Source organism: Aspergillus affinis, assembly GCF_023601865.1.
Source record: "Aspergillus affinis strain CMG 70 chromosome Unknown NODE_157_length_70448_cov_87_304344, whole genome shotgun sequence".
In the NCBI taxonomy this organism is placed as follows: domain Eukaryota; kingdom Fungi; phylum Ascomycota; class Eurotiomycetes; order Eurotiales; family Aspergillaceae; genus Aspergillus; species Aspergillus affinis.
The window spans coordinates 41,267-69,220 of record NW_026515938.1 but is presented as its reverse complement, the minus strand read 5'-3'; the positions used below and the strand labels follow the sequence as shown (position 1 = coordinate 69,220).

At 48.2% G+C, this 27,954-nt stretch overlaps 12 protein-coding genes across 12 annotated transcripts; 8 read left to right on the top strand and 4 right to left on the bottom strand.

The window, feature by feature from the left end:
* Positions 1 to 419: 419 nt before the first annotated feature.
* Positions 420 to 1,895, top strand: KD926_002616 (putative epsilon-lactone hydrolase; the record flags this gene model as incomplete). The annotated part of the gene is made up of 4 exons (XM_053094313.1): positions 420 to 850; positions 1,189 to 1,289; positions 1,343 to 1,695; positions 1,752 to 1,895. The coding sequence occupies 4 exons, from the start codon at positions 420 to 422 to the stop codon at positions 1,893 to 1,895; spliced, it is 1,029 nt and encodes a 342-aa protein (XP_052950932.1).
* A 455-nt stretch (positions 1,896 to 2,350) lies between these two features.
* KD926_002615 (uncharacterized protein) lies at positions 2,351 to 4,336 on the bottom strand (the record flags this gene model as incomplete). Its single annotated transcript, XM_053094312.1, has 1 exon — positions 2,351 to 4,336. One exon carries the CDS (start codon positions 4,334 to 4,336, stop codon positions 2,351 to 2,353), a length of 1,986 nt encoding a protein of 661 aa, XP_052950931.1.
* A 1,696-nt stretch (positions 4,337 to 6,032) lies between these two features.
* On the top strand, positions 6,033 to 8,304 carry KD926_002614 (ankyrin repeat domain-containing protein; the record flags this gene model as incomplete). The annotated part of the gene is made up of 5 exons (XM_053094311.1): positions 6,033 to 6,082; positions 6,144 to 6,433; positions 6,486 to 6,535; positions 6,787 to 7,517; positions 7,923 to 8,304. 5 exons carry the CDS (start codon positions 6,033 to 6,035, stop codon positions 8,302 to 8,304), a joined length of 1,503 nt encoding a protein of 500 aa, XP_052950930.1.
* Positions 8,305 to 9,132: 828 nt separating this feature from the next.
* KD926_002613 (cytochrome P450) lies at positions 9,133 to 10,943 on the top strand (the record flags this gene model as incomplete). The annotated part of the gene is made up of 5 exons (XM_053094310.1): positions 9,133 to 9,393; positions 9,454 to 9,646; positions 9,708 to 9,776; positions 9,843 to 10,445; positions 10,519 to 10,943. The coding sequence occupies 5 exons, from the start codon at positions 9,133 to 9,135 to the stop codon at positions 10,941 to 10,943; spliced, it is 1,551 nt and encodes a 516-aa protein (XP_052950929.1).
* Positions 10,944 to 11,613: 670 nt separating this feature from the next.
* Positions 11,614 to 12,931, bottom strand: KD926_002612 (uncharacterized protein; the record flags this gene model as incomplete). The annotated part of the gene is made up of 2 exons (XM_053094309.1): positions 11,614 to 12,659; positions 12,754 to 12,931. 2 exons carry the CDS (start codon positions 12,929 to 12,931, stop codon positions 11,614 to 11,616), a joined length of 1,224 nt encoding a protein of 407 aa, XP_052950928.1.
* A 1,810-nt stretch (positions 12,932 to 14,741) lies between these two features.
* Positions 14,742 to 15,545, top strand: KD926_002611 (uncharacterized protein; the record flags this gene model as incomplete). Its single annotated transcript, XM_053094308.1, has 1 exon — positions 14,742 to 15,545. The coding sequence occupies one exon, from the start codon at positions 14,742 to 14,744 to the stop codon at positions 15,543 to 15,545; it is 804 nt and encodes a 267-aa protein (XP_052950927.1).
* Positions 15,546 to 16,821: 1,276 nt separating this feature from the next.
* On the top strand, positions 16,822 to 18,242 carry KD926_002610 (uncharacterized protein; the record flags this gene model as incomplete). Its single annotated transcript, XM_053094307.1, has 2 exons — positions 16,822 to 17,149; positions 17,227 to 18,242. 2 exons carry the CDS (start codon positions 16,822 to 16,824, stop codon positions 18,240 to 18,242), a joined length of 1,344 nt encoding a protein of 447 aa, XP_052950926.1.
* Positions 18,243 to 18,545: 303 nt separating this feature from the next.
* On the bottom strand, positions 18,546 to 20,138 carry KD926_002609 (ribosome biosynthesis protein RRB1; the record flags this gene model as incomplete). Its single annotated transcript, XM_053094306.1, has 3 exons — positions 18,546 to 18,570; positions 18,625 to 19,879; positions 19,940 to 20,138. 3 exons carry the CDS (start codon positions 20,136 to 20,138, stop codon positions 18,546 to 18,548), a joined length of 1,479 nt encoding a protein of 492 aa, XP_052950925.1.
* Positions 20,139 to 20,967: 829 nt separating this feature from the next.
* On the top strand, positions 20,968 to 22,081 carry KD926_002608 (Spg1/Tem1 GTP-binding protein; the record flags this gene model as incomplete). The annotated part of the gene is made up of 4 exons (XM_053094305.1): positions 20,968 to 21,469; positions 21,522 to 21,814; positions 21,861 to 21,935; positions 21,983 to 22,081. The coding sequence occupies 4 exons, from the start codon at positions 20,968 to 20,970 to the stop codon at positions 22,079 to 22,081; spliced, it is 969 nt and encodes a 322-aa protein (XP_052950924.1).
* Positions 22,082 to 23,363: 1,282 nt separating this feature from the next.
* Positions 23,364 to 24,160, top strand: KD926_002607 (HAD-like protein; the record flags this gene model as incomplete). The annotated part of the gene is made up of 2 exons (XM_053094303.1): positions 23,364 to 23,968; positions 24,034 to 24,160. The coding sequence occupies 2 exons, from the start codon at positions 23,364 to 23,366 to the stop codon at positions 24,158 to 24,160; spliced, it is 732 nt and encodes a 243-aa protein (XP_052950923.1).
* Positions 24,161 to 24,475: 315 nt separating this feature from the next.
* KD926_002606 (uncharacterized protein) lies at positions 24,476 to 26,136 on the top strand (the record flags this gene model as incomplete). Its single annotated transcript, XM_053094302.1, has 3 exons — positions 24,476 to 25,358; positions 25,458 to 25,777; positions 25,906 to 26,136. The coding sequence occupies 3 exons, from the start codon at positions 24,476 to 24,478 to the stop codon at positions 26,134 to 26,136; spliced, it is 1,434 nt and encodes a 477-aa protein (XP_052950922.1).
* A 717-nt stretch (positions 26,137 to 26,853) lies between these two features.
* Positions 26,854 to 27,954, bottom strand: KD926_002605 (NAD(P)-binding protein; the record flags this gene model as incomplete). The annotated part of the gene is made up of 4 exons (XM_053094301.1): positions 26,854 to 27,104; positions 27,159 to 27,505; positions 27,563 to 27,789; positions 27,850 to 27,954. 4 exons carry the CDS (start codon positions 27,952 to 27,954, stop codon positions 26,854 to 26,856), a joined length of 930 nt encoding a protein of 309 aa, XP_052950921.1.

The window sequence follows — 27,954 nt, the reverse complement described above, 5'->3', positions numbered from 1 at the left end:
GTGGTTTGTCGTAAATATAAAATGGCGCAGAAATGCCGTTCTTCCAAATTTAACAGTCTAGCGGAGTGGTTACTGTACAACCGAATATCATCATGTACTACCTTATGCGGTACTTGAGTTTCAGATTCCTTCATTCGGTATGTCTTCGTCCTCCGGTGACAGTAGAAATTGCTTTAGGGAGCAGGCCGTCTTCGGAGGGAGTATACTGGATACTGTGTTGGTTGCTGGTTTGATCACTAATCATTCATGATGATGCGCGGGATATTGATTAAATAGAAAAACCTCGGTTGTATTCTCCTGTAGGGATGCGCCAACTATGAAGGAAGAGTGGCACTTTCGAATATTTAAACCAACGTCAAAGAAACTCTACAGCAAGTAACCAATTCCAAACCAAACATCTTCAACTGGAATCATAAAAAATGGCACCCAACCACAACTACCAGCCCATCATAGTCTCAAACGATGACCTCCCAACTGCCCGCAAGCGACGAGCCATCTACCTCCGTCCCTTCCTCCTCTTCTGGCTACACGCCCTCATCGCCGAAACCATCTTTCTTGCCGTCGGCGTCTTCATCATGAGTGGCACGCAAGACCTCTTCTACAAAGTCATGTGGACGCTCGTTTTCTGTCCCCTAGGCATGGCCGGGGCAATGGGTGGCCTGATAAACTGCTTCATCGTGGACCACTACTACGGCAAAAAGGCGGCCCATTTTACTGCGATTTTGACATTGCTGGTTCTCAGCACCTGCAACTATCTGTGTTACAACTTGGACAAACATTTCGGGTGGTTTGGGGCCACTGATCACCCGATGTGGTTCCATTGGCGGTATCCGATGATTTGGACGGTTGGGTATGTGAACGGGTTACTTATGTTTACGGATAAGGGACAGGAAAGTCTTTCCAGGATGGGGCTGTAGATATACTCTGGGACTTGACTATGAAGAATAAGAAGGAATAGTCAATTTCATGGCGGGGTCAAGGCTTAAGTTTGATACGTTGAGACTTGAGGCGATAAGATCGTATGTGATAGTTTAGGGCACATGAATGAAGGACAGATACATTTACCTATGAATACTTCTGTGTGTAATAAAATCGGACCTCGGTAGAAGATGCAAGTACTAATCAAAATGTAAACCGCTCCGCGGCAGGGATATGGTTGTGGAAATTACTTATATGCGTCAAAATTAGTCCAAATAGCCATGTTCCGGGAAAAGAAAACATTAACACAATGAATCACATGCTGAGTATTTGGGGGAAAATAGATGCCTGGCTTGGCTGGGTCTCTATCGGTAACTAGAAATGTTCAGGTCTTGCATTTAATGTGTTGCTGATGGTTCTGCAGGTGCTAATCTATGCTTGGTAATTCTGTCTCATTTATCACATCCGTCCCAAGACGTGGCAGAACTGAGAATCGCCGAGCCGCTCAAAGCTCTCGTCCTCATGTCACCTTGGATCTCTTTTCGCCACGACTGGCCGAGCATGACGACCAACGAACATAAAGATATCGACGCAAGGGAAGTCACAGAGAGATGGTCGCAAGACTACTTGAATGGAGTATCCACGAACCACTACGCCGAAGCAGTTGAAGCTCCTGAAACGTGGTGGGTAGGTGCTCTGGTCAAACAGACTCTCGTCCTCGCTGGCAGCGATGAGGTGTTACTGGATTCGATCACGACTTGGGTTCAGAGGTTTTCCGTATGTCATATTGCCAATAGATCGCATGATCATCCACGTTGACTGATTATATGCAGAAATCAAATCCTGATACAACCCTGGTCATTGGTCAGAACGAGTGCCATATCGCACCCCTCATTTGGCCCCTTTTTCATGACCACCACGAGACCCAACAGGCTCTTGCTTTGAAGAGCTGGCTATGCGAGCGGCTGCGTGCATAGTGATACAAAGCGCAAGAGAGCTTGTAAGAGGCAGAAACAGTGATTTCGTGAAGGTAAAGGTTGCATGCAGGGGGAATTCGAAATTAGCCAAAAGAGGTAAATCTCTGTGCCAGATATCCGCCGCCAGGTCTGGATGCTGTTTGCTAAATCGCTCCACAGTCCCGACAGATTACGAGGGCCACCCAGAAATAGGGACTTAATGTTCTGAGTTCTGGCCTTGCCCAAGCATAGAAGGCAACATATAAAGAAGTAAAACCATAAATTAATAACTCTTGACTCTACGAACTTACTGGATTCAAATGGATTCGAGGAATATGAAAGTTTTGATAAAATTTAGATACAGGACTATCACGATAAGTATTCCATTCGGATAGAGTGATTGAATTCACGGATAGACCTTGATCTCAACAAAAGAGATAGAAAAGAAGGGACCGATTGACTGGCAACAGTTGGTATCAGTTCAAACGGCCTTCCATCCATGCGACGCGATCACAATTTGACATCGAGAGAAGTCTTTCAAGCGTGACACTAGAGCCGCAAGGGGGAGAATCCCGTCGAGAACGAGTTGTATTACGACGGTCAGACTGAGGCTCCTCATGAGGTCGACGAGGCTCATCACGAGGCTCGTGAGATGGGTTATTCGCCTGGGCACGACGTCTATTTTCCCTCCAACGATATATCCGATCTGGACGAACAGACTGATTAGTCTGATTCGGATGGACCACGAGGTTTTCAAGATTGGACTGGTTTGACCCTGGAAGTGGGACCAGGGTGCTTTCACGATTGGACTGATTTGACCCCATAGGATGGTCAATGGTGTTCACGGCTGTGATGAGTTGAGCGCGCAGCTCCGCATTCTCCTTTTGCTCCTTGTGTAGGTCGTCCCTCATAGCATCCATACGGACACTGCGAATTCTCTCTTTGGTTTGAATTAAATTAAGTTGCCAAAGAGCCTTGGTCATAAGATTCTGAGCATTGTTGATAAGCTTCCGAGCATCGTTGATCTCAGGAAAAGGCTCATCGCGATGGATGTCAGGTCCTTTAGGTATACGCTCGTTTTCACCCGATCCGGCGTTTGTGTCAGGAACATTGGTATGGTGGCCAGAACCCTGGGGGCGAGGCACGTTTTCACCAGATCTGGCGTTCATGTCAGGAGCGTTGGTATGGTGGCCATAACCTGGGGCGTAAGGGTCGTTGTCATTCAACCTGGCGTTAGAAAAGCCGGGATAGCAAAGAAAGCCTCGGGCAAAACGGTCGTTATCATTCAATGTGGCATTCATGCCAGGAGCGTTGGTATGGTGGCCAGAACCCTGGGGGAGAGACAATTTTTCACTCAATCTGGCGTTCATGGTGATATCGGATCCTTGAGAAGGGTAGAGCGATTGAACTTCAGCAAAAGACGTAGAAGGATTGACCTGCGTAGGAACCGGTGTTTGAATCGCAAGTTGACGAAGAGGGCTGGCATTTTTATAGACAATGGGAAGGGTAGAAGCAGCTCCTTCGCTCTGATCAGAAAGGGGAGATTTCGGATATCTATCGGGGGCTGCCGATTGAGAATGATTGCAAACGGATTTAGCCGGGATATCAGCTCCAGTAGACTCCTCAGAAGAATCGTCCTTGATAGAAGTCTCGATACCGGACTCAACTGAACCTGTTACCTGACGTGACTGTGCGGGGGACTCATCGCTTTGAAGACAGATAATATCGTTGTTAGGCCCAAATTCCAGGCGAGCCTTGCCCGCGTAAGGAAATGTTAAACTCGCAGGGAAATTGGGCTTAGTGCTCAGGGCCACGGAATCCAACAAGCTATTGCTTGAACTCGGCAAGGAAAATAAACCGGTCCACAACCTCGCGCCGCTCGAAGGGCAGACATTGATGATCCAAGGAAAACGTGCCGCCAGGTGCTCGCCGCACAGCAGATAGAAGTCGCGAACCACTGGTATGTACAAGGTGTCTCCCTTTTTGACGATGACTGGATCACCGCGAGGGTGACGGGTACGCTTTGGTTCACCATTCTTGTGAAAGTCCCATCGCCATAGGGTGCCCCTTTCCCGATAAGTTGTCCGGGGATGATTCGCGACCAGCTTGGCGACCCAATAGTCGGATAGTTTGGTATACGGTGGAGGTCGCGTCTTGTCCTTAGGGTCGGTCTGAATGCCGGCGTATGGCCAGCTTTCACAATTCTTCTTGTCATACTGCAAGCCAGGTGTCCAGGCTACTTCGGAACTTGTGTCGTGTAGCTCGCGTGTCTTGCTACATGTAGCCATCGCCGTTTTCATTGTTTTGGCCCACTCGGGACTTCCAAAGGGCGAGAAGTGCGGTTGCGGTCGCTTAGTTTTGGCTTTGTGCTCGTCATCCTTTCTTCGAGTCGATGTAGTTGGCTTGGGGGCAGGTAGAGACGCCGACGTAGATTCAGCAGCAGGCTGGTTGACCGTTTTCATATCGAAGGTTTGGGTTGCGATGAATTGCCTGAAGATCGACCAGTAAGATGGGCTTCAAAAAAAAAAAAAAAAAAAAAAAAAACCCGAGGCAGAGCGACAGTGAGTCAGTTTGCTGAGACCGATATTTTCCTTCTGGCCTGTCAAGGGAGGATCCTGTTGCTCTTGAAAGCTTGATGTAAAAGAAATGTTACTATAGATGCAGAATGCTTAGCTATCCACAGCCTTAAGGTAAAAGCCTGGGAAGAATGTAGACGTAATAAGACGAGAGAAAATTTTCAAAGTACACAACAATCTCCTCAGTTCGAAACCCATCAACTGAAGAGAGATACTCGTTACTGATCCAATTGACTTACTCAGAGAGGAGATAAGATTTAACGAAAACCAAGAAATGGCAAATGAGGACCTTAGACAAGGAGATAGAAAATAGAGTAACACTTTTTGAAGGACCGGAGACAAGATAGAAGATTGAAATCGCGTGCTAAAAATGTGAGCAAGTGACTAGTTTGAGGTGACGGTGAAGTGAATGAAAAATAATATTCTAACAACGCAAATGCACCAGCAAAACAGTAAAAAGAAACAGTGCCTTAGGCGACAAAAAAGGAAGCGCAGGACAAATCAATCTTAGTTTTTTCAACCCCAAGGTCATTAAGTCACAAAAAGTGTAATGCTCATGTCAGAGATCATATATCCCATACTAATGTAACCCCCAATAAAGTGAACACACTGTCAAATGTCCAAAAGAGTTTATTGTTCTATCATTCAAGAACATCCCCCCTGAAAATGGAATTAAATCAAATGTTCGGCACCATCGCATCCCTTTCACACATGGACTCTTTGGAGATGCTCGGCGAGATTGTCTTTCCGGTTGAAGATCTTCCCACCGGGGCCACTGATGTGCGCGAGGATTGACATGCTGGGTGTCAATGTGTCGCATCAGCTCTGCTTTGCGCCCGAAAGAGCCCTTGTAGTCGCAATCCTTTCAGTAGCACCTCCATGCTGTGTTGTTGACACTGTAAATAATCATAGTCAGTAATTGGTAATCCAGGAGGGAGAAATGTACATACTGCTGCTCTAGGCCGACTACCTCGCTCTTGGCTGATGGCATTTGATGCACCGGCATTTCCCTGAAACGGACGATTCACCGGTAAGCTCCCGAACCGGGCGGGATTTAAGGTATGTGGGGCGTCCGGCCGATTGGGTTGTATACAGGGTCCAAACTTCGTCGCGTTGAGCAGATATTGTTCCAAAAATACAATATCATTGAAAAGACAGTCAGAGTTGAACAGGGGAGGCAAGGCATGAAAGGGCAAGTTGAAAGGGTCCCCGAGAACACCATTCTCTTCTTGCAAGGTCCCAGAATGTGCCATTGCAAATTCGCCTGCAGACCGACGATTGATCAAGACAGGAGGAGTACGAGACGAAAGGGATATGAAAAAGGCCAGAGAGCCAAACAAGTCTAGATCCCCAGGAGTGTAGCGTATGCATCGAGGAGCTATCAGGAGTTGGGAATTGTGGTGAGGTTAAATAGCCAGACGGCATTAAATTACCTGAATGTATATCGAGGCGTTAATTAGACAGACCCGGATTTCCAAAATCTATCCCGACTATTTTAGGCCAATGAATGATCTCAGGCAAGATTGTTGTACGCTTCTTGTTCACAAAAGACTCTTGGTTAAGGGATTTTGGTCAACAACTAATGGATGACCTCCATTACGATGACCAAGCGCCATGGTCGAATGACGTTGGGTATAGATTATGTATGCGCCTGGTTCTCGTATTGACAGGGGTCACGCAAAGATCATTGGAGACGAGCAGTCTGTGGCGGTAAACAGATTGCCTGGCTGGTTCCGTCAGCCTCGCTGAGGAAAGACACAAATAGGAAGAAACAATACGAGACTATATCAATAGAATGGGGGTTTCGAAAGAACAAGTTCACGCCGGGGAAGTGGAAAGTCGTCAGCAGGAAAATTCAGAAGCGCAAGCGAGAACTCGGAAAAGACAGTGAAGTTTATGTCGATGGCATTCAGTATCCACCCAGCAAAGACCAGGTTGGCATATTAAAGCATGGTTTTGTTTCAATGGCCGAGCTATACTCAGGTCAGCTTTATTGTCGTCGCCGAGGACAAATAATCTCACTAATATCCTCTAGTTCCATCACCTGAGATGCCAGAAGGCTTTGCTATATGCTCCCCTATACCAGTGCGTATTTTACAATGGCCCTAGAGTCTACCCTGGTTTCAATTCCTACAGCAGCTGAAGGATAAGGGTACGAGAGCTGCACATTACCACAAAGACTCTTCAATCAGATTCTAACGAATGCAGGTCGTCAAATTTCTCTAACGTCCCTTTCTTCTGCTATTCTTCAAACAAGCCGCCCTAAACACTGTTTTACGACGAACGATGAAGCCAAAATTCCTCTTTTCTGTCTGAAGATCCTCTGATTACAAAAGAAACATGGCTTACCAAATGCGACTCGTTTTACTGAGGTTCTGAGGGTGCTCATGCCCGAAGAGTGTGAGGAAGATCATCGAACCACGACCGAAATACTGTACAGCCAACCGATTGACACGCAATTACCGGAGAGCCTGAAACTGCTCTTCTATCTGTTATCGAATAACTTCAGCCTTGTTGGTAACCTAGCACATGAACTCTGCTGGGAGGGGTTTGACAGCAGATTCGCTTTCGACGCAAAGCGAGAGAATAAATTGATGATTAGCGTCATCCACAGCTCAGGGTTTAATACGAATGAGAACATGAAACATCTATTAGCGATGCCAGGATTGACATCTGGAGTCCTTGCCGAAGAGGTATTCGGAAGCGCAGTAAGATCAGTTGACCGGGAAACAATTACTGTCATGCTTGGTGCTGGAATGAACCCACAAACTCTGATTTGGGTTTCTACAAGTCATTATGTCGGTGCAATGACTCCATTGGAATATTTCTGCACGGAATTCTCTCCTACTGAAATGGTCCGTCTACTTCTATCACACAATGCTAGCGTGAACGAATACCGACGCATGCCCGTTCTTGCTTCTGCTATCCTATCGCGAAAGAAGCATCTAATCAGCCTATTCATCTCTTATGGGGGAGACATACTAATTGGCTTGGAAGCTCTCATATCCAGTACTAAGGACAGAAAGCTGAAGATTGAACATTTCGATGTTGTGAAACCATTCTTAAAGTCCGCTTTTCCGCAATTAAACAAACCAAAATATGCGACTGCTTTGAAAGCGATGCTGCGGCTCTCTATCGGATCATACAGTGTGGACTGGGTGGTATTGCTTTTTTCTCAGGGCCCAGACGTCAATGATCGACATACTCGTGAATTGTGGGGCAACCAATCCGGGAATAGTACTCAGAATTCCAGGACTAGAAACAGCATGGTATCTAGAATCTGTCGGATTACCACTGCAGGTTCTGAGGTCGAGTGGGCAAAGTATTCTGGCCGAGGCAATCACGGGATTCGATGACGCTTTGGTGGAATATCTAATTCCATACGAGAACTGAACAAATGGGCCAAAAAAGTCCCGGGAAATCTCTGGAGGCGCAGAATAAGTCCCATGGAGGCTGCTATTCTTTGCGACAGACTGGCCATATTCGATGATCTTCTGGCCCAGATGCTGATCGATTATGGCTCTGATCCCAATCAATCACAAAACCCGACAGACAAGTACACACCTCTGCAGAAGGCAGTGAGTAAGGGCAACATGGAGATCTTCAACCTTCTTCTGGGGGCGGGTGCAGACGTTGACGGGGGGTTCTGCTCTTATGGAACAACTGCCCTACAAGTTGGAGTAATGCAGGGAAATATGGATGTCGTTGAAAGACTGCTAAATGCAGGCGCGGACGTGAACAGGGCACCCAGTCCTTGCCGTGGAGCCACGGCACTCCAATTTGCTTCCATACAGGGTTTCATTGGAATTGTACGCAGGCTGCTTGAGGAGGACGCTGACGTTAACGCAGGATGAGCGCCTAAAGAAGGCCGGACTGCTCTAGAAGCAGCCGCAGAGCATGGCTGGACTGAAATACTGCATCTCTTCTTGATCATGGAGCTTTGATTGATGGAAAAGGCCGAAGGCAGTTTATAAGAGCCGTCAAGTTGGCTGAATGGAACGCACATTCGGCGATAGCCAGATTTCTTCGCGCACATGGCAAGTGGACAGCACTTAACTCCGAGCTATCCCTGCGAGAGACATATGAGCCATGCTGCAATTCAGAGCCAGATTATGAGAATGATCTTTTTTACAATTATGGTGTCTCTTGGGAGTTTATGCTCGGGATTCTGGAGAAATAGGGAGGAGATAAACAAAGGGATGAGGACGGCCTTATTCTCAATCTACACTAACTCAATTGATCATGGCAACCATGAAACCGTTTGTAGAGGAAAATGAAGTCTTTGCATATGCACACGTTCTAGGTACCTGAGGCACAGCGTGCACATGCAACAGAGCACTAATGGCCCATACTCACCGGTGGGCTTTTGGGACCATGAGAAGTCTCAGATCTTATATTTAAAAGAATAGCAAACAAAGATGAGCAAGACCCAGGCGTGCTTTGGTTGTCATAACCCACATCCAATTGTGGTTGTCGCCTGGTCTGCAATTCCTGTTGTTATCAAAATGGAAGCTTCCGGACAATCTTATCGTTCAGGTGATACGCAACATCGCCGACATAATCACGTCGCATGAAAATGAGAAAGAAGACAACCCTCTCTCCTTCTCTCTCCTTCTCTCTTCTTCTTTCACCTTTTGGCACGTCAATTATGACCCTACTCCCGATAAGCACAAACCATCACCATGGCGTCCCAGTCCCTCCTTGAGCTGGTTGTCCAGCGGTTTCTCTACGGCTTGAAGAATTTTCCTTTTCCTTTTGCAGACTTTCTGTTGGTCTGGGTCTTCGTGCTTATTCCACGCATGATCTTCTTTGCCAATTATGACACTCGTCTGTCTGATATTCCCTTTGTAAACAATCGAAAGTGGTACGAGATTGGCTACTTCAAGGCAAAGAGCAGGTTCCTAGCGAACGCTGCAACCCTGATCAAAAGTGGATTCGATCAGGTATGATTACCTTCTGCCTCAAGAACAGAAAAACAGAACTAACCACAAGATTCAAACCAGGGCGATGTCTTCCGAATGGTAATGGACAATGGAGTTATCATGGTTCTTCATCCAAAGTTCGCCAATCAGATTCGCACCATCGAGGGACTGAGCTTCAGCGAGTCTCTAGCGGAAGACTTCCACGCGCAAATACCGGGCTTTGATCCGTTCACGTCGGAGAAGTTGATCCACGATGTCATCAAAACGAAACTTAGTAAGAAGCTTGGTCAGCACCGCTGGGCGATCGGGTTTCTACATCCGCTAATGCATTATAGAACATGTCGTCAAACCCCTATCCGAAGAGACGTTGATGGCGCTTGAGGAATGGCCGATTGGTTTTGACGGTACGCATTCCGTAACGGGTTCCCCGTGTCTAGCCCATGTTTGAGAATATCAACTAATGAGATTAGATGGGCGCGAGTTCCCACTTAGAAAGAATGTCCTCGAACTCGTTGCTCGTCTCACTTCGAAGACACTTCTCGGTAGCGAGATCGGTCGCAATCCCGCCTGGCACAAAATCATGGTCAACTACACAGTCGACGCATTCGTGGCTGCTTACATCTTGCGCCTTTTCCCCAAGTTCTTGCGCCCCCTCGTGTCCAAGTTTATTCCCCAGTGCCGGAAACTGCGCAACGAGCTTGCAGAGGCACGTCGCATCATCGACCCTGTTCTAGGATCCAGGGAGAAAGAAAGAGTACCCATCGGTGAGCTTCCCAACGCTGTTGTTGAGGATGGGTTTGTCTGGTTGGAACAATGCGCGAACGGGCGTGTGTATGATCCAGTTATTGCGCAGCTCTCGCTCTCTGTTGTTGCCATTCATACCACGTCGGATATGTTGACTCAGGTTTTGTTTGATATTGCGGAGAGACCAGAGCTCATCTCTGCTCTGCGCAAGGAAATCATTCAAGTTTTCGACAATGACAGAGTCTACTTGACCCGAGGAAACCTTCAGCAGCTGAAGCTGATGGACAGCGTGCTGAAGGAGAGTCAGCGCTTGAAGCCAGTTAATATCGGTAAGTTGATTTCCCTCCCACCTCACCTCACCTCACCTCTACGATCAGTACTGACAAATGCACCTTATCCTAGTCTCAATGCGTCGACGAGCAAACTACAACATCCGGCTCTCCGACGGCACCCTAATCCCCAAAGGCACCATGATCTGTGTCTCGAACCATTGGATGTGGGATTCCGTCATCTACAGAAACCCAGAGAAATTCGACGCGTTCAGGTTCTACAAGAAGTCCGGAATCATGAGCTACGACTTTGCGTCGAAGTTCGTGTCCCCGTCTCCTGAGCATCTCGGGTTCGGTCTCGGTCGTCATGTCTGTCCGGGTCGGTTCTTCGCCGCCACTGAGATCAAGATCATTCTGTGCCACATTCTGCTCAGATATAAGATCCAGCTGGCACCGGCGTCCAAGCCCGAGATTATGAAAGTTGGTGCGGCGTTGGGTGCGAATCTGGATGCGAACGTGCTTTTGAAGAGAAGATGGCAGGAAGTTGTCTTGAGATGACGGGATTTTTTGGTTTTCATGTAAAAATCAAAAGAAATGTCAATTCCTTAGGGATAGGTTGATTTGGTAACGTTTGAGAAAACATCGTAACTCCATTCACGTAACATAAACGTAGTAAGAACATGGCCACCGGAGCGTCCCTACCGCAAGCACTGAAGTAAAAATATGAAAAGATCGTGGCATTAAAAATATACGAAGACCAGGGGCATCAAATGTTGAAAGAAGACGCTGGTGCGAGCTATATACAAACAAGGCATTTCGTCGTAAAGGTCCAAGACCAGGATTAGAGTAAATAAAAAGAAGATAGTCGCTGGCGCTCGTGAATGCAGGATAACAGTTGAGTGCCGTAAGTCCAGTTAGACCGGTTAGTGTGTACTTACTATGTTTCCAAATAATTGGACATCGGTTGATTCCTTATGGAAGTATGTGATATGTTGAAGATGTCATCTTCCGACCTTGAAAAGGTTCTGCGACGCGAGTGAGCTATTAAAAACCGCAAACGTTTAGTATTAGTGTACCTGCTGCGCAGAAGCCTATGAGGAACCACTCGGTGGCTTTTCCCAACAGGAAAGGCCACGAGATGTTAAATCAGCCAGAGTTGATCTAGGCTAGCACGCCCACGGGGAACGCGGTTAAATCTATATTGTGGTTCAGCTTGCGCCGCTCAAGCTCAAATATCGTCAACAAGCCCAACAGACGCATTGTATGACGGGAGAACGGACGAGTCACGCTGAGCGATGATATCCACTGGAGCTTTCAGAGAGAATGTGGCCGTATTGCTGACTGCAAGACGGAAGTGGATTGTGTACATGCGGGACATCAAGCATGAGTGGAAGGTTATGATGAAGTTCTCAGGGGGCAGCCACAGAGGAACCAGTAGCGTCGTAGTGTAGCAGCCTGTATCATCTTGTGACCATTGTGGTGTTGGAATATTAAGTGTGAACGATGGGAATATCGTGTCTTCAAAGTTCAGCGGCCGTCCGAGAAGGTCTTTCCTTTTGGTCGGTATGTCGTCGTGAAAGCTGGTCGTAAAGAGAGTCGTGCCAGTCAGCTGCCCACGCAAGGACTTGAGGTTGGGAAGCGTCGTATCGTTACTATCTGTTGGTGTGTATCGGAGAAACAACCTGATAGCCCGACTGACAGTACTATAAGGGTCTCGGAGTGGAAGCCAAAAAGCTTTGGGTTGCTCCAGAGTCACAGCCAGCGTGCCTTGAGGGGTCTTGGAACGGCCCTCACGAACTGGTTTTTCTCGATGAAGGCAAAACTCATCGCCGAACTTATCCAAATTCAAGGGAGGCTGTTCTTCGAGTGCCGGTTTGACCCGCACCTTGAATTTCCGAACGAAGATTGTCTCCAGCTTGTCGCAAACCAAGCTCATCCGGTTAATTTTGATCTGAACGAAATAGATAATCTTGCACCCGATCGGCGCAAAATCATCCTTGAGTTTACCGCCTAATCCAGAGACTGTGGCGTCACCAAAGCTTGGTGGAAGTTGCAGATGAGCTGCTTTGACCAGCTGGCTGGTGGTATGGTGTTGACATGATGATGGCGGAAGGTAATCAGAGACGTCGAAACAGAAAGAGAAGTCGAACTTATGACCCTTCTTGAGGACAAGTGGGTCTGGAAGGGCAGAGTCTTGGACCCTGTGGGTAATATTTTGGAATCGATGACAAGCTTTAGTGGAGTTGGCGCCTCGCACGTTTGTGCTTTCCTCCCCTGTTACGATTCTTCAGTCGATAGCAAAAGGGGGCAAAAGAAAGATTTCTGAAGATTAAGTGAAACCTATGGTATTCAAATTGACGAGACTAACCTATGAAAGATATCTGAATATTATCCAAACGAATATCGCCCTGTGGAACAAGAGAGATGATGCCTTCGAGTTTATCGCCGGTTGTAAAAGAGGGCACATATGGTGTATTGAGATTATGGTTGTTCCATAGCTGGATGGACGCCGAAATAGCATGGCTGAGATCTATTGTTCTGTCCATTGCTGGATGGAAGAGTGTCGTGGTTGAAGGTCGGCGGAATCCCAACGCGACAGGCGAAAAAAGGATATAAAAAAACGTCGCCATCGGTCACATGATCTGCCCCACCTGACAGACCCCGTCGAAGGGCGCGTTGGTGACTCACAGCTCCCTCTACCTAGACCATCCAGACCCCTCAATACGAGATCAACGGACTCGAAGTCAAGTGCAAACAAGGCCCAACCGGGAGCATATTGGTCCATACAGACAGATGTCAAGGCTGCAGCATTTGGCCAAGACCACCGGGCCCACTTTGGTGCCTGCTCGCATTTGTAATCCACCCACTTGACGAAGTATACGACCTGGACATGGTCTGGGTGTCTCTTCACGACGACTGGCGACGGACGCCATCGACTTTCTTGATGCGGTCTTAGCTCCGTTGAGAAATAGTCAAGACAATAGAAGCACCAAATGCCTTATAGAACCACCCCCACCAACCCTAGTAAATAGTATATATCTTGCATGCAGGCCGTCGAAAGTGACCTGACAGAAGACTGTTATGAACTTGCTATTTCATTTTGTGCACTATTCATGTTAAGAGATCCTTACATGAGACAGAGTTGTGTTGAAATTCCAAACTTGATAACGATCTTCATTAATGACATGACTACTGGGCGTACTCATAACTGGTGATGACGAATTTCAAATGGGAAAGGCCGCTCTGGATATTATATCCTGGATCATTGATCGTTACAAAAACTGTGTGACAACCCCGCAACGACAAATGTATGATCATATCACCTCCGACAGCAAGTGCCGGGGGTCTACTGCATCGGAAATTCGACATTAACTCCGTCTGTGATGACGGACCCACTGGAGCCGATAAGGTTAAGGGTTCTTCCGCACCTAATGTGGCCATTCCTTGGCGAGGTGGTAAGAGTACAGCGGCAACTCTCCTACCTATAGCTGCAGGTGAATTCATTATATCCGGAAATATAACGGTAAATCCGGGCTTACTATAAAGCACGTTCAATTCTGAGTGGATCAAGATCTAAAGCACATGTACTACAAAGTTTCAAAACTTATCTCTCTAGAACCAATGGCTGAATTACACGTGCGATGAGAAACTGTTTCTTCCTTCATCGTTTGTTCAACAAGCCGGAGGTTTCCGCTGAGATGCCGAACGATGCGGCTATAGAAGTAATAATACCCCATTCCTGTTTTATGGATAACATGAGATGGGCAGGATTTCTTTGCTCTGAGAACAAAAGACAAATATGATGTTAAGTCCATGGACAATAGGAGTATAAAACTAACCAAGTTTGACCCTATGAATGAGTAGTTGAAGCATCAAATAGGTAGAAAGGTAGATTGATATACAAATAAAGAGATAGAGTAAGAAAAGGGTAAACTACCTAGTAAAGACATAAAGAAGTGGGTATACTTTGCCGTAAAATTCCAGATAGAAATCTTCCTTCCTAGATTACATGTCTCATGGACATGCCTATAAAAGGCTCTTCATGGTCCACAGTGGGTAGCTGAATTCAGGCTTAATTCATTCTCGCCACAGAACCAAAACTTCCTTTCCAGCAGTTGATACTCACTTGACTGTTGCTTTGACCAGGAACCTCGAAATCTCAGATAGAGAGAGAAAGCAATTTCTTTCCATTCTATCCCCAACTATTCATCATGGCGGATCTCTCAGAGAACGAATATCTCACTATCGCTGAGCTGTACAACAAATGCAAAGAGTCATTTGAGCAATTAACAAAAGTTCTGATAGCTGAAGACTGCTTAATAACTCGGTTCGTGGTTAACTATTCAACTATCAGAGATGCTCGATGCTCAGACAAGCTTTTTGGCCTGGGGAGAACGACACAAGGACAATCTTCCTGCACAGACTCGGGGCTCAATGGAGCACATGCTTCGGTATGAAGAACTAGAAAGAGAATTGATGGAGGAAGAGCTCCCTGACCTTAACTCGGAAGTTAGTAAGCTAATACTTTACGCTCAAAGAAACTACAATCCTTCTTTGGCTGGGTTGGAAGGTGAATTTACTAGAGTTATTAGAGTTGTCAAGGAACTGGTCGAAGTGAGCGACTTGAAAGGATTTATGAATAACCTAGACGTAGCTTTGAGCGACGAGGAAGACAGTACGGTTGGTGATGAATGGGGACTTGGAATTTGGCTTGAGATTCTACAAATTGGTCGAGTGGTGACTAGTAAGGTTGAACGCTTTGAGAAATACGCCTCTTCGCTCTATGAGAGTCAGGATTGGACAGAAGAAAGCAAGAGAAAGCTAGAACGGGAATCTGAACTAGATAGGGTGGTGGAGATGGTACGTCAATGGCGCGCGTTAGCTAACTCTGATCCGAATATGAACGATGAGGCTACAGCGAGTAACTCCGTGACTGATATTATGTGGTTTTGCGAAAGACTCGCACTAGCTAACGCAAAAAGGAGAAAAGATATTCAGGACCCTGATCATCCTTTGAATTGGGAGAGTGCCAAAACAGCAGAATCCTTTTCCTACTTGCACTTTCCAAAACTGCGCGTTCCCAGTCCTTCTATACCACGGACATACTCAATGGATGGATCACATACGGGCGTTACATCATCACCAGTGGATTTGCTATAACTAAATGCTCGGGGTTCGCAACCACTAATATTGAGAAGATCCTTATGCACCTGCATCACCAGCATCCTCCATCCAATAAGTCGAGGGAGGAGGCAAATAGTCTGGAAAATAGTGTAGCTCGCTGCTTCCACCCTGGTGAGACACCTGAAGCTAAGGACACCTGTCTTATCTGCCTTACGTAACATTCTATGCAAGATTTGTACGAACACCTTGCATATCACATGGAACAAATTGCTCGGCTGGTTCAGCCTGAGAGAAAACACCAAATAAAGGGCAGTGATTTATGCATTTCATTTAGTGAAGAAAAATATATTTTATGTTACAAAATAGACCTATAAAAGTTTTTTAAAAAACATTAATAAAATCCCACATAGTATTTACCCCATGAAGAAACATAATAAAAATATTTTTTCAAAGAAACCTATAATGTTTCGTTACTTTTCTTATTTATTCAGAAATTAACTAACTAGCATTATTAGCTGATTAAGTCAAATGGGGTGTGTCTGTATCACTCCCCCAAATAAATCCACAAGCCAAGCAAATGCTGCCGAAGCCGCTGTCATACCGCTGCTCTGATCTTTCTGCAGACATGTATGGATCGCTCGAGACTGCACGTTTATACCTACCATCCAGTTGATCCACCCATTGAACAATACGAGGCCATCGAAGACACGCAAATACTCGGCGCGAACTCCCGACCGTCCCTTCTACAGTACGGCGACCCTTCCGCAGCTCTAACTCAGTAGAGCGGACAACGTCAACAACCTGGTCATTATTATTTGCGATTGTGTCCCCACTATCGAAAGACATGGGCTTATAAATGAGTGAATGTTGTAAGCCTGCTTGACAGCTCTCTGGTTAGAGCCATGGCCTCGCTGAACACGACCGACAATCCCCGAGCCAGCTGCCGGCTGAGGAGATGGGGTCACACGCTGCACACCGATCCATGTCGATCCAGTAGTTCAGCTTCAGCTCACGCCACATACGGTCAGATCCGGTGACAAGAGTGCAGGATGTAGCTGCAGGTCTCCAGCTGATCCACACAGCTCGATTGATAGGCGCAGTGTTTGCAGATAGACATAATGTAGCGCATCTGCCCTTGTGGGATCTTTCCCTTCGTTTCTTTCTTTTTTCTTTGGTTGGTACTGTTGAGGAGCATTTCTCAAGATTGTAGGTATTCGAATTATCAATTTTCTCTTGGATATTCTCGTTCATATATATCTTATAGCCCAACTGGCGAAGACATTACCTTCAGAGTGTGTCCTTTTTCTCGACTATGTGGCGCATCGCCGAGTGGGAACGTAAACATCGTCTTTGGTTCAGCGATGGTGAGCCCATTGACGCTCTCCGGCCCATCGATAACTTCGAAACCCGCGCAGGTCTCTCTTCCAGGTTGATCGTGGATAAGCTAGGGTTTCTGGATTTGACAGAGATACCATCAGCCACGACAGTAGCCCTTGATGCGAATGGATCAGTGATAGAATCTGCCCCGAACATCAACCCAGATACAAAACAGCCTATGGACCTAGCTATCCAGATCAACAAAGATACCAAATCTGTCATAATAAGCATCATCCCCCTTGAAGAACCGTGTTTGGGCGAAGGTACCGTCTCCCTCTGCCCTCCCAACCCCAGGACTATGCCCTACCTACTATACCTAACTATGGAACGACTACCCCAGACCTCGAATATCTCTACATCCACCCACGAACCCCTAACACGACCATCCCCCTAAAGCCACTCCCCAACCCTTCCTCGGTGGACGTCAAGTTCCTCAAATCGATGATCCGCAAATCCTACATCCCCTACCAAAACATCCCCCCGTCGGCCGGCGGCAAACACAAAACCACCATCAACCGTCTCGGAAAACGCTTCTTCCCTTTCACGACTCACAGCTTCGAGTTGGCACTCTGCATCTACGACTGGACGACCGCGTCATTCGTGCGTAACGTCCTGTTCAAGATCTTCGAATATACTCCCCCACTGGAAGATCTCACTACCAGAATGTCATCCACCTCTGCGTCTACGTCACTATATCAACTTGACCTGCCGAGCATCACTCATCAGATCTACACCAGTAACTGGGACACTTACACCCCAAACGATAAAGCCTACATGAACTCCTTCATGATGAAACCCGCATCCTCGCTCGCCGAAGTCACGACCCAACTCAACAAAGTAGCTCCGCAGGTGCACCGGCTCAGCGACATCCAGAACCGAATCATGGGGTTAGCTGTATCTTCTCTCCCGCGGATGTCAGTTTATAAACGACCCGTCGTGTACAGCGGCCAACCTGACATGCGACAACTATCGCTAAATCATTTCGGGATCGGGTTCCGGGAATGTACATGCACCGTGAATCCCGGGGAGCCCTTACGGATTGACGTGGATGTCTTTCTGAGGGAGTATGTGGTTCAGGGGAAGATTTTGACGACGAAGGCGTTCATGAGTTTCACGGATAGTAAAGACACGGCTATGGGGTATAGCAATGGCTTGTTGTTGGTGGCAAAGCCGGGTAGTGAATCTGCGGTGTGGGAAGGGATGAGTCTTGTTACGCCGTTGGCGGTCGATGGGCAGATTGAGTATACGTTTTTGCCGGGGACGAAGTTTCAGGTGGACGGGGTGAGGAGGGAGGGGGTTGGGGGGAGGGAGATTGTTGTTGTTGAGTTGGTCCTTGTGTCGAGTGGGAACGATTGAGTGGAAGAGTAAGTGGTGGATGTAGGATTCAGATAGTAGAGGGAGTTGGGACGAGTTGTATAGGTGTAGCGATGGGGTGAACAGCGTGAACTTCAAGTACAGTAAGAGTTATATAAAGTTGCGTGAATGGCTTGTTGCTCCTAGATATTGCTGGGTCCTTCGTATGACTGCGAGACGGCGTCAAAATTCCAGATATTAGGATGAGGAAATAGGTTTCAAGTTTGAAATATTGAATTCATTTTTCCCCAATAATCCGGGATTACTCTAGTGTGATCATTATCTTCATTCAAAATATGCTTTTATCTAAACGCTAATTGTCTTGAAGATGCTGTAGAATAGGTTAGCATGGTTCATTAATAGGAATAATAAAAAGGGAACATACCCAAATCCAGACCCGCCAGTTGCCATGACGGTACCAGGCATCTGCGCTTGCCAGTGCACTTCCTTGACCGATTCGGTGTAGTGCACAAACAGCAGCTGCGGCGGCACCTCCGACATGCCGGCTTCCCGGCTCTCTTCCTCATCCAATTCGACAGCCAAATCCCACAGAGTGACCGTGTTGTCCGCGGATCCCACGGCAACAACACTGTCATCCGTCGGGTGCCACTCGATACTCGTGACGGGTTCGCGGTGGAAGTCGAACGCGGCGACGGGAGACGCCGTGCTCTGGGTCGACGGGGCGGATGGCTTCCAGTGTCGCAGATCCCACACAGCCCATTGTCCGTCGTCGGCACCGGTGGCCAGCAGATGGAATGTCTGGTTGGACCAGGTCATCACGTTGACATCGGTGTTCGACACCTGCACGTCCACCGCGGGCTTGCGGGACTTGGATCGCACGTCCCACACCTTGACGCTGCCGTCACTGCTGGCAGACGCGAAAACGTTTTTCTCGTTCGGCGACCACTGCAGCTCCTCGATGGAGGACGTGTGACCGGTGAATGGCCGAGTATCCGTCACCCAGCCGCCTCCTTCAGTGCGCGTCGTCGCGTAGATCAATCCGTCGTTGTCACCCGTCAGGAGCTTGCCAAGGGGCTGCAGCGGCGACCAGTCCAGCGCGTATCCCTCCGACTTGTGCATGCGAAGGGTCGAGAGCGGCTTGGATGCGGAGGGAGGTATCACGGTGCCAGGGACGTCGAAGCTGGCAAGATGTTGGGTGACGTCGTGGATCACGACCTGTGAGTTCTCCAGCATGGTGGCGGTGAGGGTCTGAGGCGGCTTGTTGTAGTCACCCGACTGCGACGGGGTCTGGTGCGCCCGAATGCGGTTCGTCGTGGAGCCCAGCGGGATACTCTTGGACTCGAGGATGGGCTCGCCCACGTCGTCATCGTCGTCACTCTCGGAGTCGGTTTCGTTCTCCTTCTCCATCTTGCTCAGTCCGCTCATCTTCAGCACCATCAGCTCGTTCTCCTTTGCCCGGCCGCCGTCGGCCTGGGTGCCGGCGACCGCGTAGACCGTGCCCGGGTAGGTCTTTCGGTTGTCGCCTAGGGAATCGCGCACGATGTCGAACGACAGACAGGGCCAGGGGGTGCTGAGGGTGTGTAGCATATCGTATGTCGAGGGATCGGGCGAGAGGACCTCTCCGGGGGCCAGTTTCGTTCTTCCGGGGATGAATGTCTGCTGGTCGACCTCCATGGCCTCTGAGCCGGTCGCATCGGCATTAGCAATCGCAAGACAGCCGTATAGACGTTAGGACGTACCCTTCTGTTCCTCCTCCAGCTCGGCATCGGGTCGCCCGTCGACACCGGCCTCCAGGATCTCATCTTCGCTCTCGAATTCATCCTCGAACTCGTCCTCGAACTCCCCCACTTCGTCCGGAGGGGCCTGGGTGACGGGGCGGTCGCCAGCCTTCAGAGCGGCGGATTGCTCGTCGGAAACGTCGGCGGAACGTTTAGACATGATGAATGATGATGTGAAAGGTGAGAGGAGGGATTTCCGGGTGCTGTCGACGAGCCAGTCGTGCGGCAGAAAGACGGGGAAGGAAAGAAGTTGCTCGGCGAGAAAATCAATGACTTTCTTTAGGGTTGCCGCTTTTTTTTTTTTTTTTTTTTTTTTTTCTCTCTCTTTTTTCCGAGGGACGGCGGGCAGGTCGGCACTAAACCCAATGGGGCATCGGGGCGATCGGGCAAATCCTGGGAAGTTGTTGACCTCAGGCACCGGTCCAGGGGCTGTGCTCGTTCAGCTCGATTCTGCGGCTTTCCCTTTCCCTTCCGGTCTGCTTCGTCCCTGCAACGGCTGGAGGACTGCTCTGTCTCTTTTCCCGTCTTGCCTGTCTTCTTTTTGAGTGGCTTATCTGCCCCTCCTCCGTCTTTTTCTCCTCCCGTGGCGCTGCTGGCGTCACATGTCACATCGTTTTTCCTGCAGAGGTGCATACAAACAAACTTCCTTTCCTCCTGCTTCCCCCCCCTCAACAAGTCCGACTCGGCGGCTAAAGCGACCGTGGATGTTTCCGTCCGGGTTTTTTTCCTGCAGACCACGCTAACTCCCCATATGTCTAGTTTCTAACATTCCCCGACTTTCCTTAATCGTGAATTGTTCTTCACCTGTTGATGAGCTCTGGTGAGCCGTCGCTGTGATATCCAAATACTGAATCTCGGTTGGTTCGGCCTTCCCCCCCGCTCCACTGTACCGCCGGGAGCTGACCATGTTTACATTCTCCATGATTAGGCTCCGATCGAACATTCTTTCTTTACCCTGCTTTTGAACATATCGCTCGACCACCGCCAGCATGGATCCGACGCATATCCCTCCTGTCGGCCCTTCGGACGGTGCGGAGCTGCCCCACGAGAATCAGCCTGCCTTCGAAATGCCCACCCACGCCACCGACCTGGTCGCTCCGGACGAGATGGTCAGCACGTCGGCCTACAACAACAACGGCTACAGCAGCGACTCGCGAGCCAACTATTCCTCCCATACCTACGAATTCAACTCGCCCAGCCGGGATGTCCAGTCGGTGGATGGCGATCGAGCTCGTCCGACCCTGTCGCCCACGTTGACCCATCAGCCCCTGCCCCCTTCGTCGTCGCGACCGAGCTCGGGATTGTCCCAGAACCATGACCGACCCGGCAACTCACAACTTACCCAGGAGGTGGGCCAGAAGCAGTCGCAGCAATCGAAGAACAGCGTGGTGATTAAGGTCGGAATGGTGGGCGATGCGCAGATCGGCAAGACGAGTCTGATGGTCAAATACGTGGAGGGAAGCTGGGATGAGGATTACATTCAAACGCTGGGTACGTCGGGCTTTTGATTCCGGGCGAATGGGCAAGAATGCTGACCGGTCAGGCGTCAACTTCATGGAGAAGACGATTTCCATCCGCAATACGGAGATCACCTTTTCGATCTGGGATCTTGGTGGTCAGCGTGAATTTGTCAACATGCTTCCGCTGGTGTGCAATGACGCCGTGGCCATCTTGTTCATGTTCGACCTCACCCGCAAGAGCACGTTGAACTCGATCAAAGAGTGGTACCGCCAGGGCCGAGGATTCAACAAGACTGCCATTCCTTTCCTGATTGGCACGAAGTACGATCATTTCGTCAACTTCCCGCGCGAGGACCAGGAGGAGATTTCCATTCAGGTATGTGGGTCGACACAGATCTTGAGCGCCCGCTAACTAGGTGCAGGCGAGGCGGTTTGCCCGGGCTATGAAGGCTAGCTTGATCTTCAGCAGTACCAGCCACTCGATCAACGTGCAAAAGGTTTGTGTTTCCGCTTCGTATTGATGGGACTATACTGACCGGCCTAGATCTTCAAAATTGTCTTGGCGAAAGCCTTCGACCTGAAGTGCACGATCCCCGAGATCGAGAACGTCGGCGAGCCGCTGCTGCTGTACAAGAATGTCTAATCATGACGACACTGGAGAAGTGGATAACGATTATGTACATTGGGACGAAGTCATGTTGACGATCGATCGATCTTCTCTTTCCCTTGAACCGAGTTGGAGGCGGTGATCATGTGTATGGCCACTTGTTGGGGTGTTTCCGTGCATTCTCTCTTTCTCATTCTTTCCTTCCTTTCTTTAGCATTGGGATGCGTCCAGGGTTCTTCTTTCTTTAATTTTTTTTTTTTTTTTTTTTTTTTTCTCTACCTTTCACCTTCACCTTCTTCCATCCTTTCAGTTCAATTCCCCACCTGTTTTTTTAATCTCTTTGCCCTCACCCAATCATGCCGATCTGTTGTGTCTGACTGTGGACGGGAGACATCAAGGATGGCATGCTCTGCTAGAAAGCCTGTCTAATAACCGTTTCCTCTGTGAAACTCTGTGAAAACTAGTTACATTGTCATAAGCAATGTGAATATTCATTTTTTGACTTGTGGAGATATACTCTCTGATTTTTCGCGCACAAATTTCACTGGCATCAACTATAAGTCTCGATTCTGCAAGTAGCTTTCTTCGCATGACCTTTTCTCAACACCCTGACTCGGCTTACCGAGCCACATTTTCCTTCTGGTCGACGCCAAGCCATCGGAAGTATACATCCTAAACCCATCATGTTTACCTACTAGCGGCAATACCATTCCGTCTGACTCATTGCTGGTTCCTTGGTTTCTTTCCGCCATAACATTCGATCCAGAGACTCACAGTGTACGTCATTGCTGGGTTCCTGGTCCCCTATATCGGAGGATCTTCCATAGCATCAGTTTCTTATTGATCAACATGCCACGCCCTTGCTGTTTATCTATTTCCTCATCTGTCAGAGATTGACCAGACGAGTCCAACCCCTTGATTGTAATCGCTCATCTCGCCAATTAAATTAAATAGAACACCGTCGTTTGATATTTTTGCTGATCAATCATTCGTACTATGACACACTTAGCTCACCATGTCGTATAGATACCCCGCACGCAACCCCATGCGCACTGATCAATGAGGTAGTAGATAGTAATTTAGTAGATCCTCTCAGCCACGAGCTGTATAACTTCCCTTATCTTTCCCGCAACTCTTTCCTCAAGGTCACATTGTACCCAAATTCCAACCTACAAACATCGTCTCCCTAGCTCATCTCCTATACATAACTACACGCGTATTACAATCGTACCTAGCCCCTTCCTCTTTTCTCTTCCCACTAGACAAACCAAAGAACCAAAATAAAGTACTATAAACCAACCGCCAACCAGGAAAGAAAATGCCCCCCAGACACATTGTCTTCGACATCGTCGGCACCCTAATCACCTACGACAATCTTATCTCGGCCCTAAACTCACGTCTCGGTCCCAAACTCCTCTCCAGAAATATCACACCGACCCATCTCGTCGCAACATGGTTCGAAGTTGCCGAGCGGGAGTACGCCTACCTTAGCATCGCAAACGCCTACGTCCCCTTCGACATCTGCTTCGAGAACCTCTTCTACAGGACTCTTCATATCGCTGGAATCTCATCACCGAGGGAATTCGCGTCCCAGGAAGATCTAGAGATCTTGCTGAGTGCGCATAGGGAGCTAGAAGCAAGAGAGGGTGCCAAGGAGTGTGTACGATTGCTGCATGACGCTGGGTTCACCGTGTGGGGACTCACAGCTGGCGGGCTGGATCGCGTGCGGGCTAATTTAGATGATGGCGGAATTGGCATTCCGAAAGGGAAGCTGCTTAGTTGTGATGAGGCGGGCGTTGGGAAGCCGGATTTGAGGGCTTATGGGCCGTTGTGGGAGAGGTTGAGCAAGGATGCGGGAGAGCATGGAGAGGTCTGGTTTGCGGCGGCGCATGCGTGGGATGTCTCGGCTGCGAGGAGGGTTGGGTAAGTTTTGAGATCTCTTTCCATTTCCCTTTCTATCATTAGAATGATGGCTGATGTTGCGATAGGTTTAAGGCGGCGTATTGTACGGCCCTGGAGGGTGAGGTGATCCCTCAGCTCTTTGGGGAGATGCATGTGGTTGGGGAGTCGTTGGTGCAGGTGGCTGAGGGGATTGTTGCGTCCAGTCGAGGATGATGAGCGGTATTGTCATCCTGGATATGGGGTGTTAGCCTCAGGCTTACACGATCAGGCAGGTAATTGTGCCTTGATTGAACCGAGGATTTGAATAGTGTCATAAAGTTTAACACAGGCAGGTGGACAACAATAGCATATGAAATGTGATTATGTGACCTCATTTAGCAATGACTCTTCACTATGACTCCTGCGCTGCTGCCTTGCGCAAATATAAAATCTTCTTCCCTTTTCTTCTATCTACGAGATGCCTACAACACTTACACATATTCACAATATTCGCTTTTCTCAGATCCAACCACAAATATTCATATCAAAATGACGAGCAACACTGCAGATTCCCACCCTCTCGGGCACGTGGATTTCTATACTGGCCGATGGCATCCTAGCGAGATGAGCGACAAGGACCCCATTCCGGAGGAATACAGGCATCTCGCGAGTCCTCCCCAGCCTGAAGCCACTCCTCCTGCCTCGGTCTACACCCACAGCTCAGCAACCTTGGACAACCGATCTGTTAAAAGCAGATCTGTCAACAACGAGACCTTCATACATGAGGAAGAAAATACTCAGTCTCCCGAAAATGGGTCCATCCCATTTGAGAACACCAGCAAGGGGTCCTTCGATATCGCCTCCACCATCCCGTATGAGAAACTTGTCAATGAGACCATTGAGAACGGAGTCATTCCGGATCAGAATATCTACTATCTACCCCCGGAGAACGGGTTCATCCAGGATGAGGGCATGTACAACCCGTCCCCAGAGAATGGGTTCTCCCCATATGGGAGCCTCAACATCGAGTCCCCCAAGAGTGGACATATCTCTGATGACAGCTACAACATTGCCCCCCTCACCTGCCCCGCTAGCAGCGAGGGAACTCCAACCTACGAGGAAGTCTATCAAACAATTAAGCAGGACGTCCTCGATGCGTCAGAAAGTGATGTCGACACAATAGTTTACGGCCCTATAAAACCAGACATGGGATACCAGATGGCATGTGCAATAGCCAACGACATCAACGATATAGACAATATGAAGACCCATGTCCATTACGACTCATTGACGCAGCGATTTGAAATCAGCAAACAAACGAGCATATCCGACACGATCGGAGAATGGTTCAGCAGAGTGATCAGGGGGTTGTACCTTCACGGAAAATTGACCGTCTCCGAGTTTCGACAGTTAATGATTCTTGAAGGGGAATGTAAGTTCTCCCAGTTCCCTTCCCCCTCTCTTTTTCGCTTTTCTCATCCCTACAGGCTTGCCGGGAAATGCTATAGAGAACGTGACTAACAATCCGTAGGGACCGACGGCTTCACCTACCCATACTACCTATCCGCCAAACAACCCGCTATCCAAGTACGCACACCCGACCAGAAAATGCCGCGCATTGTTTTCGAAATCGGCTGGAAGGAGAGTATAGACCGGATGTACAACGACGTGGATCTCTGGGGTTACGGCAGCTATCCGAACGTGCAAGTCGTTATCCTTGTTCAGTGGACGCTTCATCTTGACAATCGAGTTGAAGGGGCTATAATGGTTTATAGACCCCAGGTAGATCAAATTGAAGTGGATGGTGCGGTGGAATTTTACAGGAAAGGGATGCAGTTGGTGCAGATTGAGGTATTTTTATTTCTTTCCTATTCCCTTCTCCCTTCTCCCTCGTTTCTCCCCGGAGCTGATGGCGAATGGCGAGAATGACCCATTTATCTTCATGGACAAAAGAAAAAGCTAACAGTTGATTTTCACAGTCGATATTTCCAAAACCGCTCTCAGGACGACGAGAAAAAAAGATTTGTTTGAACCGGGGAGAGCTTTTCGGGAATGCGTTAGTGCCGGGTCGGGATCCGACGGAAGTTTTTGAGTTCTATTTGAACGAGTTGCAGGACCTTGCGGAAGCAAATATCAGAGAATGTGGGCTTTTGCCGGCAGAGTATGACAATGAAGAGATGGGGCTTGATTTTGGTTTTGGAGAGAATTAAGGGCTCATATCGTTCGGTTTAGATTGGTTCTTATGTCTTGGCTAAATGGTCATTTGGAGATATTATCAGGAAGAGATTATAGAGATCATATGGCTTGGAATGGTTATTTGGGGACGAATTTGTTGAAAAGCCTATGCTGGATCTTGGATGATGAAGGATTTGGTAGAATGTTCAGGAGATTGAACTGATGGGACTGTCTAGCATGAGCTGGTTATCTTGGGGAGGAAATATATTTGTTCAGAGGCTTTTGCTGTCTTGCTGTTTCTGTGAAGGAAAGTAATGTATTTGCTGGAAGCTTTATCAAGGATCTTGGATTGTATAAAGAAGGAATTGGAGTGACAGTTTGGCTTGGGACTCACTACATACCACAGTAACTTCTACAGTAATCTTTCTTGACATTCCCTTAACTCGAACAATACTAGAGGGTGAAGAATCCTGAATAGAGGGTGAAGAATCCTGAATGGAGAGTGAAGGCCTAACATCCTTGGGCCATTGAATGATAGTGCACTGGACTGCATGTTAAATCGCCCTAACCTTGAATCTTCAAAGCGTCAGAAACTTGGAACTCGATTTTCTACCAGTCATCAGGTAGACCTTTACAATTAGTCTTACTGGAACTAACTAAAGAGGTCGTTTAAGTTGAATAAAGGCCTAAACGGTAGGAGATCCTTCGTAAATCTGGCGTAACTACATAACAATCTTGGTATATGGAACGACTCATCTACCCGTCCAGGATGACTCAATAACTTCCGAGATGGTTGTCAGCTTGAGCTCCGGAAAGTGATCATTGAGAGGATCATCGGTCTTCACCAAAGCCACATCCATCCCGGCTAGGTAATGGATGCCTGCGAGTGCGGTTTCCCATTGTTCGTCTGAAAACCCATAGTCTGCTTCTGGGAACTCCGGGAATGAAATCTTGCCGTTTGCAATATTATCCATGCTCTCAAAGATAACGCGGAATTTCTCACCTATTCATCCATCAACATACGTCATCTTTTCTAAAAAAAAACAGCGTCACCTACCACGCACTCTCTCCGCTATCTCAGTAATCTGCAAAAACGTAAGTTCCTCTCCCACGATTGCCGTGAGCGATTTCCACTTTGGCAAATCCATCATTCGAGCTACAAATCTCGCCATATCCTGTGACGTGATGAAGCTTCCCTTGGATGTTCCATCACCTGGAATGACGGCCCATTTGCCCGCTACTGAGACCGAGTTGGTCCATGGTTTCAGATGGGTAGGCCAATAAGGCATGCCGTAGTAGTCCAGGAAAAAACCGTTGACAACGCGAGTGTACTCTAAACCTGTTTTCGCCAAGGCATTGAGGGCGTCGAATTGCCATTTTGCGGCGGGGACAGTTCCAATGTGTCTGCTGTCATTAGTCTTGTGATACTGTATGTCTGACATCAATCATGCAAGAACATACTCTTCCTTGAAGTAGATGTCGAATGAGCTGACCACAAAGCGCCTTGTCGCGTTTGACCTGGCCGATGCGTCGATCAGCTTGTTTTGGGTTTGACTCGACTCCTCAGACAGCATGCTGATTGCGCAGATCACCGTGTCAATATTGGCGGACTCCAGGGTGGCAGCGGTCGCTTCAACATCTTGATAGTTCACTTCGAGATAAGTGACATCTTTGGTGCTGGGTCTCGGCTATACAATATCAATATTGCCCATATATAACTCAGCTAGGTCACCAGCTCCAAGACATACAGTGCGTGAGAGGACAATCACGCTGTGTTTAGCCGTAGCAGTCAACGCCTCGACGATTGTTCGTCCCACACTTCCCGTGCCTCCTGCAACAGCAATGATACTCAT